Here is an 18,921-nt window from a genome sequence, read left to right as displayed (position 1 = left end):
ATTTATTTTACGTGGCTAAGAACCAATTGGTTACCTAGCAACGGGACCTACAGCTTATTGTGGGATCCGAACCACATTATAGCGAGAAATGAAATTCTGTCACCAGAAATACATTCCTCTAATTCTTCATTGGCCGGTCGAAGAATCGAACGCGGGGCCAGCAGAGAGCTAGCTGAGAACGGTACCCACCCGTCCAATGGGGAACTCTAGAATTCCCCCTTCTCTCTTCCCAGCTTTCTGTCTTGTACCTCTAAGCTATACACGCACGCGACTGGCACGCTGATTTTATAGTGACTGGCACGAACTGGTCAGTCTTTAATGTGTATGGGGGCTATTGGTGCCAGTCCTGTCGAAACTGGCCTGTCCCGTCGTCCTTTCAGTATGTTGGAATGACTGGCGCGTCTTGCACGGGCCAACTCCTCTTTAAGGTGGGTACACACATGAGAGCCGAACCTTGTATGTGTAACTGAGTTACGCATATACGGTTACAAGGTGTCAAAATGTTGAGGACAATGTAACCACGTTAAGCACGTCACTTCATTGCAATCCACTGCGATCATCAGTCTGTCTCTGTCCGGGTTGTTTACCGACGATGGCCACCATGCAAGTAGCAGCTGCCGCCTATATTTATATACATTATTTAACGAAGATGAAGCGAAATAAAAGAAGTTGGTGGCAATTATCAAGGTTATATACTAGAAGGGTAGAATACAGTGGTCGGGAATTACTCGCTGACATGAGATTCCAAGAAGGACCTCTTTTCCAATCAGCCATGGTGACATATACGTACTTACACCAAGGGCATGAGTGACCAAAACAAGGGACTCTTTATGGATGGCCTTGTTCATAGCCGGTGTGAACAAGTTCAGCAACGTCTGTTGTTACGCGTGAAAATACAGGTCCCTGTCACACACTGCGTAACGTACAAAGAGACCTCCCTTTGATTCGCCCAAAACCGACAATTGCCGGGACGGAGGGTATCGAACCTCGCGGGTTGGGGTTGACTGGAACCGTCCACACTTCGTTTTTGTTACAAGAATCGGGCCAAGGTTCGGTTCGCTCTGTACCCACCTTACATGCTTTTATTTAACTTGACTTCCCCTCCCCCTTCCCTCCCCTCCCCGTAAACGGATATCAATTTCGTTAACTACAGTCATAAACCGGTTACAGTGTCTGTCAAAGCTGAAAAGTATAAAATTTAAAAAATAAAAAAAAATTTAAAACATACCTTTAATAAAATGCACTAAAAAGTAAAAAAATGATTTTCTGAGACTGACCAGGATTTTCTTCCAATTAATCATGTCTACAAAAATAAAAGCGTGGGGCCACAAACATGGAAGGAAATGGTGCAAGAAAAGATATGTAGACATGATTAATTGTAAGAAAATCATGGTGTGTCTCAAAAAATTATTTTTTTACTTTTTAATGCATTTTAATAAAAGCACGTTTAAAAAATTTTTTATATATTTTTTTATTTAGACCTAGGCTGATGGATAAAAATAAAATCAGTTTTATTTTTAATATAAAATTTCGCTCCTATTTGTTCAATGGTACATACATATAAATGTGTACGTTTAAGGCTTATTGCGCACATCTGTATTTGCCTCCATTTTTATATATATATATATATATATATATATATATATATATATATATATATATATATATATATATATATGTGTGTGTGTGTGTGTGTGTGTGTGTGTGTGTGTGTGTGTGAAATATATCGCTTTATACTGTACTCTAAGAAAATCAGCTGAAATACAGTACAATAGAATATCATTGAGTACAAGAAAAGATGAAATATACAGTAGTATAAAGGAGTATAATGGAATAAAAGGTCTCCGAAGACATCATCAGTCATTCTTAAATAAGTCCTATAATCTTCCGGGTTATTTTCCTTTAGTTCTTTTAATAAACCTTATTAAAAGTTTTATTACATGACTTTATTAAATAAAGTTATGTAATAAATCTTTTTACTCTCTTTCTCAGCCATGGCTCCAGCCATACTTTACGCTTTTTCTTGCAGATTTCATGTTCGTATTCGTCTTGCAAGAGTCCTGTTATCATTATTGGACAAATCTTCCTTTTACTTGGTGCCATGATTTAACACGGTCTAAGTAGGATCACTGAGTCACTATCCTTCTATTCCAGTCGAAGGGTGGAAACTCACTATCAGGACTGACAGGAGGAGCACGACCACTGCATATTCGTCTGCCCTCCCGAAATATGCGCAGAGCAAGTCATCTGCGTGTGCGAGCAATACCCAAGCGGACTGGGGTGCGCACTAGTCCCAGCAGAACAAACCCGATGCCATTCACGTACGTGTATGGCTTTACTGTTCTGAAATCCCCACTTTCACCTTTAGATCCTGGTACTTCATCTCATTTATTTTCTGGATCTCTTTGTCTTTATTGCCTAAATGTCATGATTCATTCATTCATTATTCCCTAGAAAGAAAGTGAAAGCGCACGTGCTATTGTGAGCTCACACACGTGGTTAAGAGTTTACCCCTAAACGAATTATGAATGATGTTTTGGTCTTAGTAACCTCTTGTATGAAGACCCTTGTCTCTATTTGTCCTGTCAACTTCATTCATATATTAATGCCATATTTTTTTTCTTCTGAGTGAACATTCTATACCTTACGATCCTTATCCCATATACATTGTTCCTTGTAAATCGCTATTCTTCCCATGCTTAAGTGTTTGTCACACGCACAAGTATCCAATCCTAGTGAATCAAATCTTATGGCCTAAGTGGTCATAAGAATTATTGATTCACTAGGTCTGGGTACTTGTGCATGTGACAAACACCTCTCGTTGACTCTCATATCATTCAGTTCGGCGTCTTTTCTCGGCGCTCTTTCAGCGGACCATGAGCCAGCTCTTTTGGAGTGCTCCTCATGATGTTGGCACAAGCCCAACTGCAAACATGAGTTGTATCATATTCGTTACAGTCAAACAGGGCAATCATTCTCACAAAAGAAGCGTTAAATGCTATTCACTTGAATAAACGTGATACGAGAAACAAGAAGTATTAGTAGGATAATCCAAAATCATGCGAATGAATGAAATACTCAACTAAATATATAGAGGTTTCGTTCAAGTTAAAAGTTTAGGCCGAGACACAGGGTGCTGCAAGTTAGTACCACAGGCTTTAAACTTAGTTTGCTCACTGGCACAGCTCTCTTTGCATTCGCTTCTCTTCAGTTCATCTTTCTTCCCTTCCAGACACCCCTGGTTAACATTATCTCCAAACTATAGGCCTACTTTCCCAACTACAGCCTTCTAAAGCAGACACCTTTTTAAGGCTCCCCAAGATCAAGCTCTTAACGAATTGATCCTTGGAAAGAAAGTATATCACTGCACACACACACATACACAAACACGCACACATACATACACACACACAGGCAGGCAGAGGTTCTGTATCTGTAGTGCTGTGCTAAAGTCAGTCAATGTATAATGAGCTTTTCCAGTGAATCACTAATTTCTTGCTCCGTGATTGCAAGCTTAACAAGCCTTACGTGACCTTGACTTTGTTCTTTGCTCGTATTATTATTATTATTATTATTATTATTATTATTATTATTATTATTCAAAATAATGAACCCAATTCCTATGGAACAAGCGCACATGGGGGCATTGACATGAAATTCGAATTTTCAATGAATTTGGTATTCATTTGAAAGAAACACAGACCAGCTATTAGAAATTAGAAAATAAATTAACAAACTGATAAATAAATCGATAAAACTGTAAGTAAATCATGAAAATTTAATACAAAGAGAATTTCTTTAGGGTAGTAATGCATTTCATCTTTGCTTGAACTTTTCAGGTCTCAATTGCAACAACATCCTTAGGGAGACTTCCGCAGTCCAGCGGTTTGTGGAATAAAGGACCTCTGGAACTGAGACGTTCGACAGCGAGGTATATTTACTGCGCACTTGTTTTGCTGTTCAGCAGATCTGGCCGCTCTCGGCGGGAAACGAGGGTCAGGGATCAGCTGTGAATATGGAAGATCTCTGTTGAAGTACATCTTATGAAAAATTGACAAACAAGAGGTAGTCCAAGTCATCACTTGGTATAAGCAGCTATTTCTCGCTTAGTTTGTCCTTTTATTGATAAGTATAAAGTTTATGGGTACTTGGGAATCGTGTACATGATACTAAACGAATAATATCTAGTTACTAACCTCCGATAGGAAACGATTAACCAATCATCAACTCGGCAGGTTCTACCGTAAACCAGTTATCAACAGCGGGGGTGAGATGCATATTGAGGGAACGTAGCTGAAAAGACGATACAAAAATTTAACAAGATTTGCTTAAGCCAACTTGAATATTTACAAAATATTAACAAGGCGAAGTAATCTGTACTCACGACAACGAGAAGCGACACTAAAATTCAGTCTTTGCAATCCCTCGGAATAAGCCTATGGACACCTTTATAAATTTGTGTTTGAATGTCCAAATAAACTTTGGTCTCATACCAAGGTAAAAAAAAAAAATATTTTTTCAAAGTGGTATTAATTATACCGTATTTTTAAATAGTGTCTCTTGCTATCTGAATACATTTTAGGATGAAATTACATTAGGCGGTATGTAAATGTAATAAGGGTAGAAATGGAATGTGAAAAGGAAAGGCTGAGGGGAACATATTTAATGTTGCAGAATTTGAAAGAGACATATTTATATGATTTATGAATGAATGTGTATATATTATATATATATATATATATATATATATATATATATATATATATGTATATATAAATCTGTAAATATATATATATATATATATATTATAGAGAGATAGAGAGAGAGAGAGAGAGAGAGAGAGAGAGAACCTACCCTGTTTATCTATAACCTGTTAAAAACTCGGACCAAATTGACCTTGAACCCGTCCCTCTAGTTATAGTTACTGAATAAATGTGATGGTGGCTACATAGAATTGCCTAATATAATTGGTTAATATATATATATATATATATATATATATATATATATATATATATATATATATATATATATATATACATACATATATATATATATATATTATTTTTTTAGGGCATAGTTTTCCTCTTAAACAATTTTCGTTAAAAGCAATTGCCTTAGCGGCATCAATAAGTTTCTTGCAGGTATCTGTATACCGTCTGAGTTTTTCTGATTCTCGTCTCCAGTTTCTGGTGGAAAATACTCAAACTTCCTTCTTCCATTTATTGGTTTTTGTCGCGACAGCTGTTTCGCCTTTATGGCATTATCAAGCGGTTACTGACTTACAATGCGGCTTTTCGATCTTTTATATCATCGTGTGGGGAGAATGACCTTGAGTTCTGGGTACTGGTTGGTTAAGGGATGAACAATTTAACCATTTCAGGGTGTTGTTTTGGGTACAGAGAAAATGTATGACTACAAAAGTGAAAGTTTAAACATGTGGTTAAATAAACATTCAAAATATAATACCATGTGCTAGTGTTACCTAAAATTTGTGTTTAAAATTCAGTAAAGTCTTACATGTTAGCTAGCAAATACCGAAAATAAGGTACAAAAATAAATAAAATCTTATAACATATGTAAACGGTACAAATAAACAACTGTGTTTATACACAAATGTGTAAAATATTAAATTTGCGTGTATGTGTTCGTCTAAAGGCTCTGCGTCTATTAACGGCTGGAAGTTCGTGTTGGACGGGACCTCAGCGACTTAAGCGAAGCAAGTTGCTTGGCCTTCGCTGGGCGATGTGTCCGGTGGTGGGGGGTGTTCTGTCTGGTCCCTCTTGGCTCGCGCACTCCTGCTGTAGGGGAATATATGATCCGACTCCTGTTGAATATTCAGGGCCGGTTTCTGGATTGCGATGCATACGGCTTCGGTTATTAAGAGGCGACCATAGTTATCCTCTCTGTGCACGACCTGGGTAACTTCTATCAGCTCTTGTAGAGATGGCTTCCTGTCGTGAACGTCTATAGACTCTCTATAATGTTGATGAGTGGCCCCGTGATTTCCATGAGCCAGCATACGTCTCCGGAGGATAGTTTAAACACGCAGCTGGAAGCCGAAAGTTTCCCTCTGCACGGTCTAGAAACCAGAGGGCCAAGGTCACCCCAGGAGAACAGCGACGCATCCAAATGCCACAACCGAAGAAATCGATAATTTCATAAGAAACGTAAGAAATAGAAATAGAACGTAATACTAATACTTATAACATCTTATGTTATATAATAACACTTTGTGTAAATAACATGTTAACTACTAACCACCCATTGTAAATTAAACATTGTAAATAAAAGGTTTAGCAACCCCCATAATCCGCTTACAGCCGATGGCTTGGCAGAAATAGAAAGGGAGAATCTCAGTGTAAATTACGGGCTGCTCCGGGAGCAAGAGCCCGTGCCAGCACAAGTCTGGCTTAATCTTCAACCCATTATATTAGTTCTGCTTGGAAAAGCCTGGGATTCAGGCGAAACAGCTGTAGCAATTTTAAATGAATGGAAAACCCACCGCGACTTTGTCTACTTATCCAGAACTTTGAAGAAGTGTTAAAAACAGAAGTCAGGAAATATGAAAAAGTCTGCATCAAAGAAGTCAATGTCACAAAGGCGATCGTCTACAACATACACACACACACACACACACACACACACACACACACACACACATATATATATATATATATACACACACACATATCGTATTCTCATACAGTTAAAAAACTCTACTTTTCAAAATAAATACCTGCTTTAGTATATAAAAGTGTTGCTCCGAGGAGCGTAACCACAAGGTAAACCTCCGCTGTCGCTGTGCACACACAAAAAAAGTAGAAAAACAAACATGTTTCACAGCCGTAAGTTGATACGCAGAAGCTGTATTATCAGTTTTTGTCAGTGAATTTGTGGCTCATTAATGCACAGAGGTAAGATAATGTCAATATCATGAATACAAGTCTTTTGATGTGACAGCACGGGTTCTTGCTCGTACGAGCAGTTTTCGTCAATGAAAGTGTTCGATTAGGCCCAGGATCCAGTATAGGTCTATCATGCCTGTCCGTAGGCCTAATGATACTCTTAGTGTATCAGTTATTAACCTACCATTTATTCCATTGTTTCTCATCCAAGATAATATCATGAATATTCAACATTGCTGTAAATAAACATCTATTCATAAATTACCATTTTCGAGCTCAGGTACGGAAACAACCGAAGCATTCCAAGCACTTCCTCTTTGCCCTTGAAAATGCCCTTCGCTACCTTCCATCTCCGGTACAAGTTCCCTGTATCTCAAACCGCCCCCGCCCCCACCACCGGCCCGGACTTCCCCCAAACCCCAAAGGCATCGTTTCTTTCCCTCCACTCAGCCGTTATCGGCCTTGCGCACGACGTGGTGAAAATTACGGTCACTAGGGTGAAAATCTCTCTATTCCAATAAGTAAAAAAGATCATATGGATCTCAACAGCACAGCTTTCGCTTGCTCCCCTATTGGGTGGAGTTATCTCCCCCAACGCTCTTTTTCTCCCTCTCTCCCTCGACTGGTGGGAAATGGTGGTGGGGGAGAAATGCGAGTCTTTGTGACACCTACTCTCAGACTCAGATCCGATGATCAGTAGACTGCTAACTGGTGTAGAGCTTGGTTGATTGTGAACGAGATTTCAACCGTTTTGCACGATATCGGTTTGGATATCTATAGAAGCATGAAAAATAGCTTTTAAACCATAAGTGACAGATATGGCCACAGAAGTTTCAACAAGACGCAAAATTATGTTCGAAGAAAAGGTAGGCTCTTCCAAATATTACGGTCATTGTTCCCATTCACCGATGTCAACTAAAAATATTAAGCGGCAGTATGTTAAGTTTTCAAATGTTATTCAATGCTAAAAATATTTTATGTTAAGTTTTCAAATGTTATCAAGCGTTATACTGTATGTTCTGTTTCAAGAAGTAACCATGTTTATGTATTAGCGAGAATAAATGCTTAATAAAAATTAGTTGAACGCTTTAGTAGTTTGGTAAAACTATCAATACTTATTGTATAAGGTTTGTAGACGAAGACTTCAGTGGTCACCGGTAAGCTGTGAATCATTTATAACAAGACTATAAGCTCAAGTAGTTTGTCACCAGTGAAACTATATGAATCTTTTATAGCCAAACGTTACATTAAATATTCTGGACTTAGAGGTAAAACCATCTATGAAATGTTGCGACAGTAAACCATTCAGGCTATAGCAAAGGACAACGACAGATACCGACTATCCATAAACGTCTTCCCTGAATAAGAATTTAGCAGGTGACCTTGACATTAGTTATGGAATGAATGTCCATTATTATTGTATATTCAGTATCATAAGCTCCTAATCATGTTACTTTCACTTTCGATGGTCTTATTGGCATGCGGATCAGAACTGTGAAGTTAAATGTAAAATGAGAAAGTTTCCATTTTCACAGAAATAGAGCTTAAGAATTATGAATTTGAAGGGGTTAATGCACCGAACGAGCCGCAGTGATTTAGATACAGAATGCAAGCAATAGGAGCACTCGCTTATCCAAGATATTGTTGAGCGTGGAAGTTTTTTTTTTTTTTCCTCTTTTTTTTTTTTAAGAACAAAAACTGCTCAGATAAAGGACTAGGATTCAGACAACCTGCATTTCCGTTATCATTGCGAATTGAGGTAAATTATTTAGTCTGCTTTCACTGAGTTCAGTCTTGCCAAAAATATTACTTGCCGTCTAAGTCTTTCCTCTTGTAAGATATCATACATATTGGAGAATCTGTGCTAAAATACATTAGCCTAGTTCTGGTCTGCACAGTAGTGTGGGTAATTACAAGAACGCAGTGATACAAGTTTGCGAGTAATACGACTTAAATTGTAATAGATTATGAAAATGTAGTTTAGGACATTAACTTGCCTTCTGTTTACTTGCCTTTAAGCGTAAACTGTGCTTCGGCAGTATCTGGAATCATTCAGTAAAGACTGTTCGCTGCATTCCTTTATAAGAGGAGAGTGAGAGCGTGGCTAGCGGATTCTCAGTACCGCCTGTCGTCTAGTTTTCTGGGCTCTCATAACGGTTTTAAATTACCGTAGGTTCTCTTACAGTTACACTTTTTAAGTGTTTTATTTTTATTTGTGTTTTATCTTTGTGATCTAAGGCTGCCTAGTGTACGAACTTGTTCCTAAGATATTTTTTTTTCTTTTAAAGAAGCAGGTCAACTGTTTAGACTACATTGAAACTTGAAGTGTTGACCTAAATACGGTATACTGGAGTTAATCGTTTAGATTTTCTTTGCAAAGGTTTCTGGCCACGATATTGGCTAAAGAACTTTTAAGTTCGATCTTGTGTGACAGTATTGTTAGGAAATGTATTTCGTAATAGACATTTCAACAAAAACTGTGACATTCATAAAGCCGGTGACAAAACATGCAAAGAATGAAAATGTGCACCGGCTGCAGGCATGTGAGCACCGTTACTTTCGTCTTTGCGCGTCTAGCTTTTAAGATTTGATTTACAATAAAGTTTGCCTTTTATATCTTTTCATTGTTTATATTGTATTTGTATGCTAGCTTATGTATGAGTGAATGCACGGTTGTTAGTTTCATGCGTAATCCAAGACGCTGTTTTGAGGGCGAAATTTCACAGGGCAAACAGTTTACTCTCCTCACAAAAGGCTCAGGGAAACTGCGTGCTACGTGAAATTCGTCCGTATGATGCCGGCTTAGATTTCTAATCCTCCTTCCTCAACAAAATTGAATTGTGAGCGTACTACAATTTGTATAGGTCCTTTTACTTTTCCAGTAAGTCTATTTTTGTCGTTCATTCTACTGATAGTGATCTCGGGGTGAATTTAAGGGGACTCTTAACCCCTTATCACCTCCCATCCCCGCAATTCTGAACTCGTTACCATTGAGAGGCATTCAGTTGTGTGTGTGTGTGAAGTTCGATATCTATGTGGCTTCTTCTTGAAAAATAACCTTTCATGATATACGAAACATGGATTTGCAGATTCATACAAAACTTGCGTACTTCTGTTTATAGAATAGAATAGAGAATAGAAAGTTATGGACACTATTATGCTGCATCTAAAGATTCAGTTCGTGAATGGCCGAAATTTTCGGATTGCACATGTATGTCACTAGCATTTACCAGCCGCCCATTTCATAAAAGCTTTCTTCTGGAGATGGGTTCATTACCCTTAATTGGCCAGGGATAGGGCGCTGTGATATAGCTATTGATTGAAAAAAATATATCTAAGATCCACTGTCCAGACTTAATTACGTCTTCGGTAACTTCAGTACAACAGGCCTATGATAAAGTCCACTGCATTTTGTAGTGAACCCCCTTCGCAGTGTTCGTGCTTCTGCAGCACAGAGAAGCGAATGTATTAATTCCTATTATACGAGTCTCCTGGGTATTTGAAAAGCAGTATTCACCATTGTAGTCACTCGTGAGACAATTCTTAGTTGACATTTACGTAAAGGATGCTTCTTTTGCCTTTCAGGACCATGGAAAGTACAAGTGCCAGACTTGTGAAGAGTGTTGCCTTCTTAACGATCTCCAAAGAGAAGGAGGTGAGCGACCTTCTGATTGCCTTAGTCCAATGTTTCCTCCTCCCCCGTGGTTCGACAAGGAGAAATTCCGAAGGTAACATTGGATTATTAAGTTTCCAGGGGCTGCTGAGAATGCGGGGCAGGGGACAAAGCCCCCTTTAGGCATGTTAGGGTGGGGGTGTTTGACTGGACATTCAGGTCATATAAAATAGTCATTTAGGTACATAATAAAAGGTGTGCTCCCTTCTGATTAGTTTTTCCTTCTCAACAGCATTTTTTTTTCATTCTGCAGTATATTGTACATTTACAGAGACTAATGACTCCATCTTATGTATTGGTCAGATGTGGAATGAATGCGTTCAACCATGAGTGGGCCATCAGTGACATTTGGGGTGTCTGAAAATGTTGAATGGTTTTAGGAAGGTATTTGTTACTAGGGGACGCAGAAAACATTTCTAAACTTAATGATAGGAGGCAGCGAACTTGTGGATATAGTTAGAGCAAAATATTGGATTTGCCAGTTTGCTATGATCCCTTGCCATGATGCCTAGGGGGATTTTCTATTTTAAGGCATTGATATTTTTTCCAAATATTCCTTTCGCTTGAAGTCGAAGATACTGAACATGTATGGATGACAGGACTGTTAAACGAATTCGGGAGTTTGGTAATATGATTGTTCATTTTTTTATAACAATTATCTTAAACACTAGACGGGAGCTAAATTTCCTTTTGTTTGCAGAGGCCAGCTGTGGTTCCAGAGTAACTTCTTGTGCGTGATAGTGAGTAACTTGGTAGGACTCCTGTGTCTGCTAAGTTGCGAAGCAATTTTGAAGGTTCTGGCCTTTACCAGAAGGTCGTCTGATACTGGCAAGGCGTACAAGAGGTACCTCCATACTATAAATCACGTTAGACTCTGGTATTCTCAAGATATCTTTGACCCCAGTACTAGGTAAGTAGTGAGTTTTAGATTGCCTGTGACTAATGTACAAATGATAGTTTAATTGATCTAGACAAGTGTCTTTTTTATTGAAGGGGGACCCTTGTAGCCGCATGTAATACAAAATTATTTGCTTGCCGAAGGTAATCCATGCAAGATTTAAGGTTTGTATATCTTATAAATATCTTCTGGTGCCCATGCATTTAAAGCTAATAAAGTTAGGTAAGGTTAAGCAGGAAACCAGAAGAGAAAGCTTAGCTCTCTCTCTCTCTCTCTCTCTCTGTGATGATGAGAAGAGCATTGGCCCCATTAGTTCTTAGTTCATAATTTTATTTTTAAAAGTCGTATTTAAAAAAGGGGATTTGTTAAATACTGTTCCCTTCATCTAAAAGCTTAATCCACCAGAATCCGGTAAACCAGTGAAAGTGGAGATTGAGCAAGACTTGTGATCGTATGTTGAAATTCAGTAATGGCGCCTAATCTCAGCGACACGGGTATAATCTAGGTGTTGAAAATGCCCAAACCTAACAGCAATGGGAAACTGACTGCTGTGCATTTACAATTATCAGCTGGGTAACTGGTCTATAGACTTCCATCGCCGGCATAATCGCTTTGTCATGCTCGGGTGTTCCAGAGCCTGACAAAGCCTGCACTCGCGTGACTGAGACACCGCTGACAGTGGGAGAATTGTGCTTGTGAGCGTCAGGTTGGGAATCCCCACTTCCGCCTCGTCACCCTCTCTCAATGTTCCTTGTGCACTGCCAGTCTTCCTTAGCTTAATTTTTCTTTTTTTTTTTTCACGCTTCCCATACTTTGTTATTTTGTAGTTCTTCATGGTCTCCTTGCCTTCCTCCCGCCTCTTCTAAACTTGTTACTTCCACTATTGTTTTCTTCAGGCCTTTGTTAGTTTGCATTTTATTCCATAATTCTTCCTTTTCCACGTTCGTTTCTTTCTCCTTTATCCTGTATCGTTGTTTCTTATTCCTTCTTTGGTGTTTTTCCGTCGTCAGTCTAGTTTTCCCATTTTCCTTTTATTTTTTATCCAGTAAAGAAGTAAATTTCCTTGTAAGGGGGTTAGTGCTGTCAGTGCACGTCACCGCATCACATCACCCGTGCACTGCTGGCACCACTTAAGGATGTTTGCAGCGTCCCTTGTGTAGCAGCACCTCTTTATCCTTTTTACTCTACCTCCGTTCTCGCTTCCTTACTTTGGGCTTGATTGTCCACCTCTGTTGCTTTTCAGTTGAACTTTTGATTTTTCTCCCAAATCCACCTGTAGAAGTTAAGTATACCTTAGTTTTACCAGACCACTGAGCTAGGATTAACAGCTCTCCTAGGGCTGCCCCAAAGGATTAGACTTATTTTACGTGGCTAAGAACCAATTGGTTACACAGCAACGGGACCTACAATTTATTGTAGAATCCGAACCACAATATAGCCTACCGAGAAATGAATTTCTATCACCGGAAATAAATTCCTCTAATTCTTCATTGGCCGGTGGAAGACTCAAACTCGGGCCTAGCAGAGTGCTAGCAGACAACTCTACTGACTCGTCCAACGAGGAACTTCCACCTGTAGATCCTTGTATTTGACCCAAGGGCGTTATTTTGGGAGGGCTAGGGGCAACTGCCCCCCCAGCCTCAACTTGCCCCCTCACCCTCCCAAGCCCCAAGAAGTAACAGCAGCTGGTTTTCCATTATTCCTACGGAAATTCAAATGTGTCATCACATTAAGTTATTATCTATCTGTGTTTTCTGTGTTAAAACACGTAAAGAACTACCTACGAACAGTTGGGGATGACCGGCTATGTTACTTGTTGTTGATGGCCACAGAAAAACATATGATTAAGTCATTTGATTTGGAAGAGCTAGTGAATGATTTTGCTCTCATGAGATAACGTCGGTACCCATTGGTGTAATTCTATTTAGGAATGTAATTCAAAAATCTTATATTATTCTATTTGATTTTGGTACTCAAATTATCAACAGTATTACTTTTATATTATTTTATTTTCATTGTGGTACTCAAGTTATCAACATTATTTCTTTTTATTTCATAATCATAATATAAATGCCATTACATTAACGATGCAGTTGTTTCATAATTTTCATTAATGCCCGGCACTGCCAGCCGATGGCACTGTAATTCGATTTGTAAAGTATATTTTTGTTAAAATATAAAAAGTCATGTTTTCTTTTTAAATGTGCAATCATAAACACATGAAATATCTTGGGAATATTACGTTTCGTGATCTTTGGCTGTCTACTAGATACCAGTGATGTGAGCTCATGTGGCTTCAAAAAGCACTAAAATAGCTCAAAATAAAAAAAAAAAAAACCAGTTGATTAGGCTTGCTTCGCTCGCCAAACCATCTATGCCCCCCCCCCCCAAAAAAAAAAAAAAAAAATCTGGAATAACGCCCCTGACTTGACCCGTTTTATTTTCGGAATCTCTTCCTGTCCAGCCACTCAAAACTCCCTTTTTCCCGCTCAACTTGTGTGTGCGTGCACGCATGCGCGCGTCCGTTAACGTTTTCCTTTTACGTACCTTAATATATCATACAAATTAGAGCCACTAAGGAGAAACTTAAGTTTTATGAAAATGTAGCACAGGATGAAATGCATATGAAATATTCCTTGATCGCATAATAATGACAAATTATTCACCCAAATGAGTCTTGTTATACTGCTATCAAAAATATTTGTCACGCGAAGCCTAGTGGACAGTAGCTTTACTAGGAAGTATTTGTTCAGTTAAACGTCCAGGCGTAAAAAATTATTGCATGTTTGAGCTTAAATGAATGTTTACAAATAACTAAAATGGTAGTAACAGTAAAACACTGTCTGTTGAAGGTGAAAGAAGCATGGGAGCTTGGTACTGGTGCAGGGTTTATGGACTAAATGCACCACTGCCTCAATGCACCAACACTAGTCTTAATACACCATGTATCATGGTCCGTATGCACCGAGTATCTGATCCCAATGCACTAACTTAATTCACATAACATTTGCTCTTTGGGGAACTATATAGGTATCTATATTCACTTTCCAGAATTATTTTCTTTGATGTAGTGAATCATTTACAAAGTCTGAATACAGTAAGAATATTACAAAACCAACAAATACATTATGATATGAGAAGATTAAAACTAGCCTATTAAAATGCATTATTCCTTATGGTCCCAATGCACCAACTTAATTCACTTAACGCCAGTTCTTTGGGTAACTACAGTATATATACACTTTGCAAGATTATTTGATAAAGTGAAGCATTTTAAAATGTCTGCATAAAAATAGAATACTACAGAACCAACAAACACATGCTATGAAGGAGAAGTTTAAAACTCTACTACCTTGCTAGGTAGTTACCTCGTAATTTAAACTACAAACCTAACCGTCTCTGAATAAAAATAGAATAGTACAAAACCAACAAGACACTTTAAGACTTCTGCCAGAAAAATTCATGTCCTATAAACTAAGCTGGAGTATATGAAAAGAAAATAAATGTTGATATCAAATATGATAAAAAGGATGATTGCTATAAAAGTTTTAGTAAAGAAATAAGACTATTCTTTAAATTAACTACTTTTAACAAGCCAAAAACTTTGAGATTTAACCATTTTCTAGTAAGAATGACAAAAATTTGATGATACCAGAATCAACCTGACAAACAAAGCATTTTTAGGCAGTGTGGTGCATTCAGACTATAAAATGGTGCATTCAGACTAAGTGGTTGGTGCATTCGGTCTAGGCTAATGGAGCATTCAGTCTGGTGCATTCAGGCAGTGGTGTATTTGTCCAGTTACCCTGGTGCAGTATTGCATCTTCCATTTTTTCATTGTGTCCAACGGAGAAAAAATGTACCTGTATGTGATTCTATATACAGTATCCTATCCTAGCAGATAACTAGAGCAATTGTCATAATTGCTTCTCAAGGAGCAAGACCCCATGAGCAGTATGTCATCAGTGGTGTTTACAGTACTCGGTAGTGTTTCCCTCTAATATGCAGCATATCATTGTGTTTTATTTTAAGGGCATCAAAATCTATCCAGCTGGTGAGACGAATGCACACAGTTTCTCACACGGATGCTAGGAATGCCAAAATAGCGATGCCTTCTCAGGTAGACATGGTTGTGACTCAGTGGGCCTTCTTTGGCTTGGTCTTGACTCATGGGCCGCAGTTGGGCATCAAAGGCACGAAGGTTGACGAGGAAGCGTTCGTTCACTTTTGGAAGACGATTGGATACCTCATGGGTATAGAAGATAGGTAAGTTCAAAATAATCCTTTAATTGCCCATAGTTGTCTTCTACCTTCTTTAGTAGGAACCAGTGAAATCCCAGCTTTGCAAATGCAGTGGCATAGAAGATAAGGTTCCAAAGTACAGTCTAATTCATAGTGTATGCTGTTCCTGACTTTGTCTATTCCAATTTAAATTGCTAGTTTGGAATCAAGTTAGGTCATCATTTTTTATTATTAACCATACTGTGATTTTAAATGTTCAAGGCCTGTTCTTGTGCTTGGGAAATTAAAATTACTTAAAAAAAAGTTTTGTTAGATTATTGGTTAGAGACCAAAGTAAAATTTTTTAAGTCAAAAAGCAAAATAGATAATGCAGCTGAAGAGATCTTGATAAGTACCTACAGTGCCGCTGAGAGTGCATTGTGCGAGGGTCGTGTAATTAAGTTATTATATAAAGTATATAAACAAAGGGGGGGATTCAGTCATAGATTGTGGAAAGTTGACAGAGGTTACTTGACTGTATAGGACAAGAAATTTGGTAAAAGACACAGTGCTTAATCTGAAGATCATGTCTTGGGGTCATCCCTTTAAGGAAAACTCTGCCTGCAAAAAAAATAATGGATCACTGCTATTGGTGAATGTTAACCATAGAACTGATATTTCCTTAATGTAGCAGACTACTGCACTGTCTTGCAGGCCTGTTTCTGAATAGTATCAAAGTTTTCTATAAGTTTAATGAAAATGTGTAGTGCCTGTGGCTCTTTATATTCAGAATTATTTCGCCATTATTTTAATTCTAATTGCTATGAAGTGTCACAACCAGTATTTTTGTTCTCATGCAGGTTCAACCTTGCATTCGGGAGTGTGGACGAAGTGAGGAGAAACTGTCATGCCGTTGTTCATCAGATGATAATCCCGTCAATGAAGACTCCTCCTGATGGCTTTGCTCCCATGTCTGATGCCTTACTGGATGGGGTCCACCTCATGGTCCCTCCTGTTGACCCTTCGGCATTTATGAATTTCACAAAGAGCCTCTTAGGATTGGAGGAGGATCTGCAGAGCCTCACAGTCTACTCTAGGTTTATTTTAAATGTTATGGTATGTTCTTGGTTTCATACATTTTCAAATGTTTGTTTTGAGGTTCCATGAAGTATGACTGAATTAACTCATTTCAAGCAGTTGTTTACAAATACAGGAAGGATTATATTCATTTTAAAAAATTGGTCTCACAGGTATTCATCTGCATCATAGATTACATGAGGTTTTGAGGGAGACTTTAAATTTTTGATTGTCTAAAAAAATAACTGGAGTAATGAGACCTGTAGTACCCATAAGATTCTTATTATAGTTACAGCTCCAATACTTTACTTGCGTTAAAAACATTAAAGTTTATAACTAAATAGTCAGGTTTCCATCATTGTAGAAAATAGTGAAATTTAATATCTTGCAAATCTTTGTGAATTCTTATGAAGAATTTTAAGTATTTCTGTGTTGTAGGATTCATGCAGAAACATAGTGGACTGTTGACAAAAAATCAGATTTAAGAAAAGGGCACAATAATTAACTAGAATATTTTGACTGCAGTTTTCAAATGTGGGCAATTTTTAAGTTACCTTATTTAGCTAGTGTCAACGTTTCAAAAGTAAATTTTTTGCTTCTTGGTGTAAGGTATTAGAGCACCAAATGCTCTGTTCATCCAGATTTTGAAAGCTCTTCAGAAATCAGAGCGTGTAGCTATTAGAGAAACCTTGAAGAAATTAAGGTAATGAACATGATTATGATATGTATATTGTAGTAGCATTTGCATAATTCTGGTTTCCAATTTCCTAAATATCAATCCTAAAGAGATGAGTGACTAAATAAGAGATGCTTAATATTTAGTTCTGGAGACCGTCATTTAGTCCAGTTTAGTTTATTTTTTTATTGACTGTATAGCTGTTAGACTAAATTGGTTCATTGATTTATTTAAAATATTTTAGTTCACAAAGCAATTTCTTGAATAATCTGGAACCAGGTTCAATATACAATACTGAAGTTACTTTTCCTGTATATCGAGCATCATATCTTTCATTAATCCTAATTGTCTAGGCTTAATATTGTTATTTGCAGTGGTAAATTTATCCAAGTAACCTCTTGATGGAACAAAAATGTAATTCAAGGCAAAATCCCATAGTTAAGAAGCATCCATTACACTAGATAGTAAATACAGTAATTACTCTAGAAACTATTTCACTTAATATTAAAAATGCAGGTGAGTCTTCAGAGAAATGTTCATACCTGTAGTATTTTAAGTGAAATTTGAACATATGTAATTTTTACCTGTTTGTGCATCTTGGAGTTTATTTTGGAATATATCCTGAATGCCTATCTAGAGAAGCATGTAATATTATGGACAGACTGGTATAGGTGTGAATTCTGAAACTGGAAATTTGGTTCCAGAAATGTGCTAGGGAGGACAGAATCTATCAAAAGAAAATTATTGAAATTACAGCAGTGTAGGGAGCATAATATTGATTTTGTGAATAAAACCAGCAAAAGTTTGCTACTGGGTGGCTTGTATAGTTCCTGTTTGTGGTAAGAATTCCATGTCAGGTGCCAGCTTCAGTTGACTCCCATTGATGGTATCCGTTCAAGAAATTTCGACTTTCTCTTCTCAACCTTCATAACTCCATAGTCATAGTGCCCTCATGAAATTTGGATAAATTTGTACAGGATACAAAATGTTTGCTCAAGATACACTGTGCATTTATAGCTTGCAACTGGTATTAGCAGCTTGTCATTTGTAATTCTGATTATTCCATTTATTTCTTGCCAGTAAACTTTTTTTTTTAACTTTACAGTTTCCTGGTATTTACATTTTAATCATGACCACAGGTAACATGGCATTTAGTAATTGGTGCAAGACATTAGATGCACCTAAATCGCTTCTAACTTTAGTAAATTTCAACCTACTATATCCAATTTTCTCGTTGTTAAATAATTCAGATATTTAGGCCAGCTAATAAGTTTGGAGAAGAGCAAATCGAGTATTTTAATTAATTCGTACAATAAAATACAATGAAGGTAAATTGCTTTCCTAATGTATGCATATTGTAAATAATCAGAAACAGTCGACATAGGTAAAATTGCAGTATCATAGTTGAAAAGTGCAGCTAATTTTGTCTACAATTGAATTTTAATAAAAAGTACTATAATCTCACTTT

The 18,921-nt window shown here is 37.6% G+C and overlaps 1 protein-coding gene across 3 annotated transcripts in view; it reads left to right on the top strand.

The window, feature by feature from the left end:
- LOC136851928 (uncharacterized) overlaps positions 1-18,921 on the top strand; it is a 124,561-nt gene that overhangs the window by 104,783 nt on the left and 857 nt on the right. The window contains exons 1-5 of one of the 3 annotated variants that reach the window (XM_067126288.1): positions 7,271-7,774; positions 10,494-10,636; positions 11,282-11,491; positions 15,512-15,745; positions 16,561-16,816. In XM_067126288.1, the coding sequence (XP_066982389.1) occupies positions 7,727-7,774; positions 10,494-10,636; positions 11,282-11,491; positions 15,512-15,745; positions 16,561-16,816 (891 nt within the window). In that variant the 5' untranslated portion in view covers positions 7,271-7,726. Of the gene's footprint in view, positions 1-7,270; positions 7,775-8,950; positions 9,078-10,493; positions 10,637-11,281; positions 11,492-15,511; positions 15,746-16,560; positions 16,817-18,921 lie in introns of those variants that run through there. The other 2 variants (XM_067126289.1, XM_067126290.1) reach the window with 2 other exon arrangements.

This window comes from Macrobrachium rosenbergii, chromosome 24, assembly GCF_040412425.1.
Source record: "Macrobrachium rosenbergii isolate ZJJX-2024 chromosome 24, ASM4041242v1, whole genome shotgun sequence".
Lineage (NCBI taxonomy): Eukaryota > Metazoa > Arthropoda > Malacostraca > Decapoda > Palaemonidae > Macrobrachium > Macrobrachium rosenbergii.
Note: the sequence above shows the minus strand (reverse complement) of the source record. Positions and strands in the feature narration are given on the sequence as shown.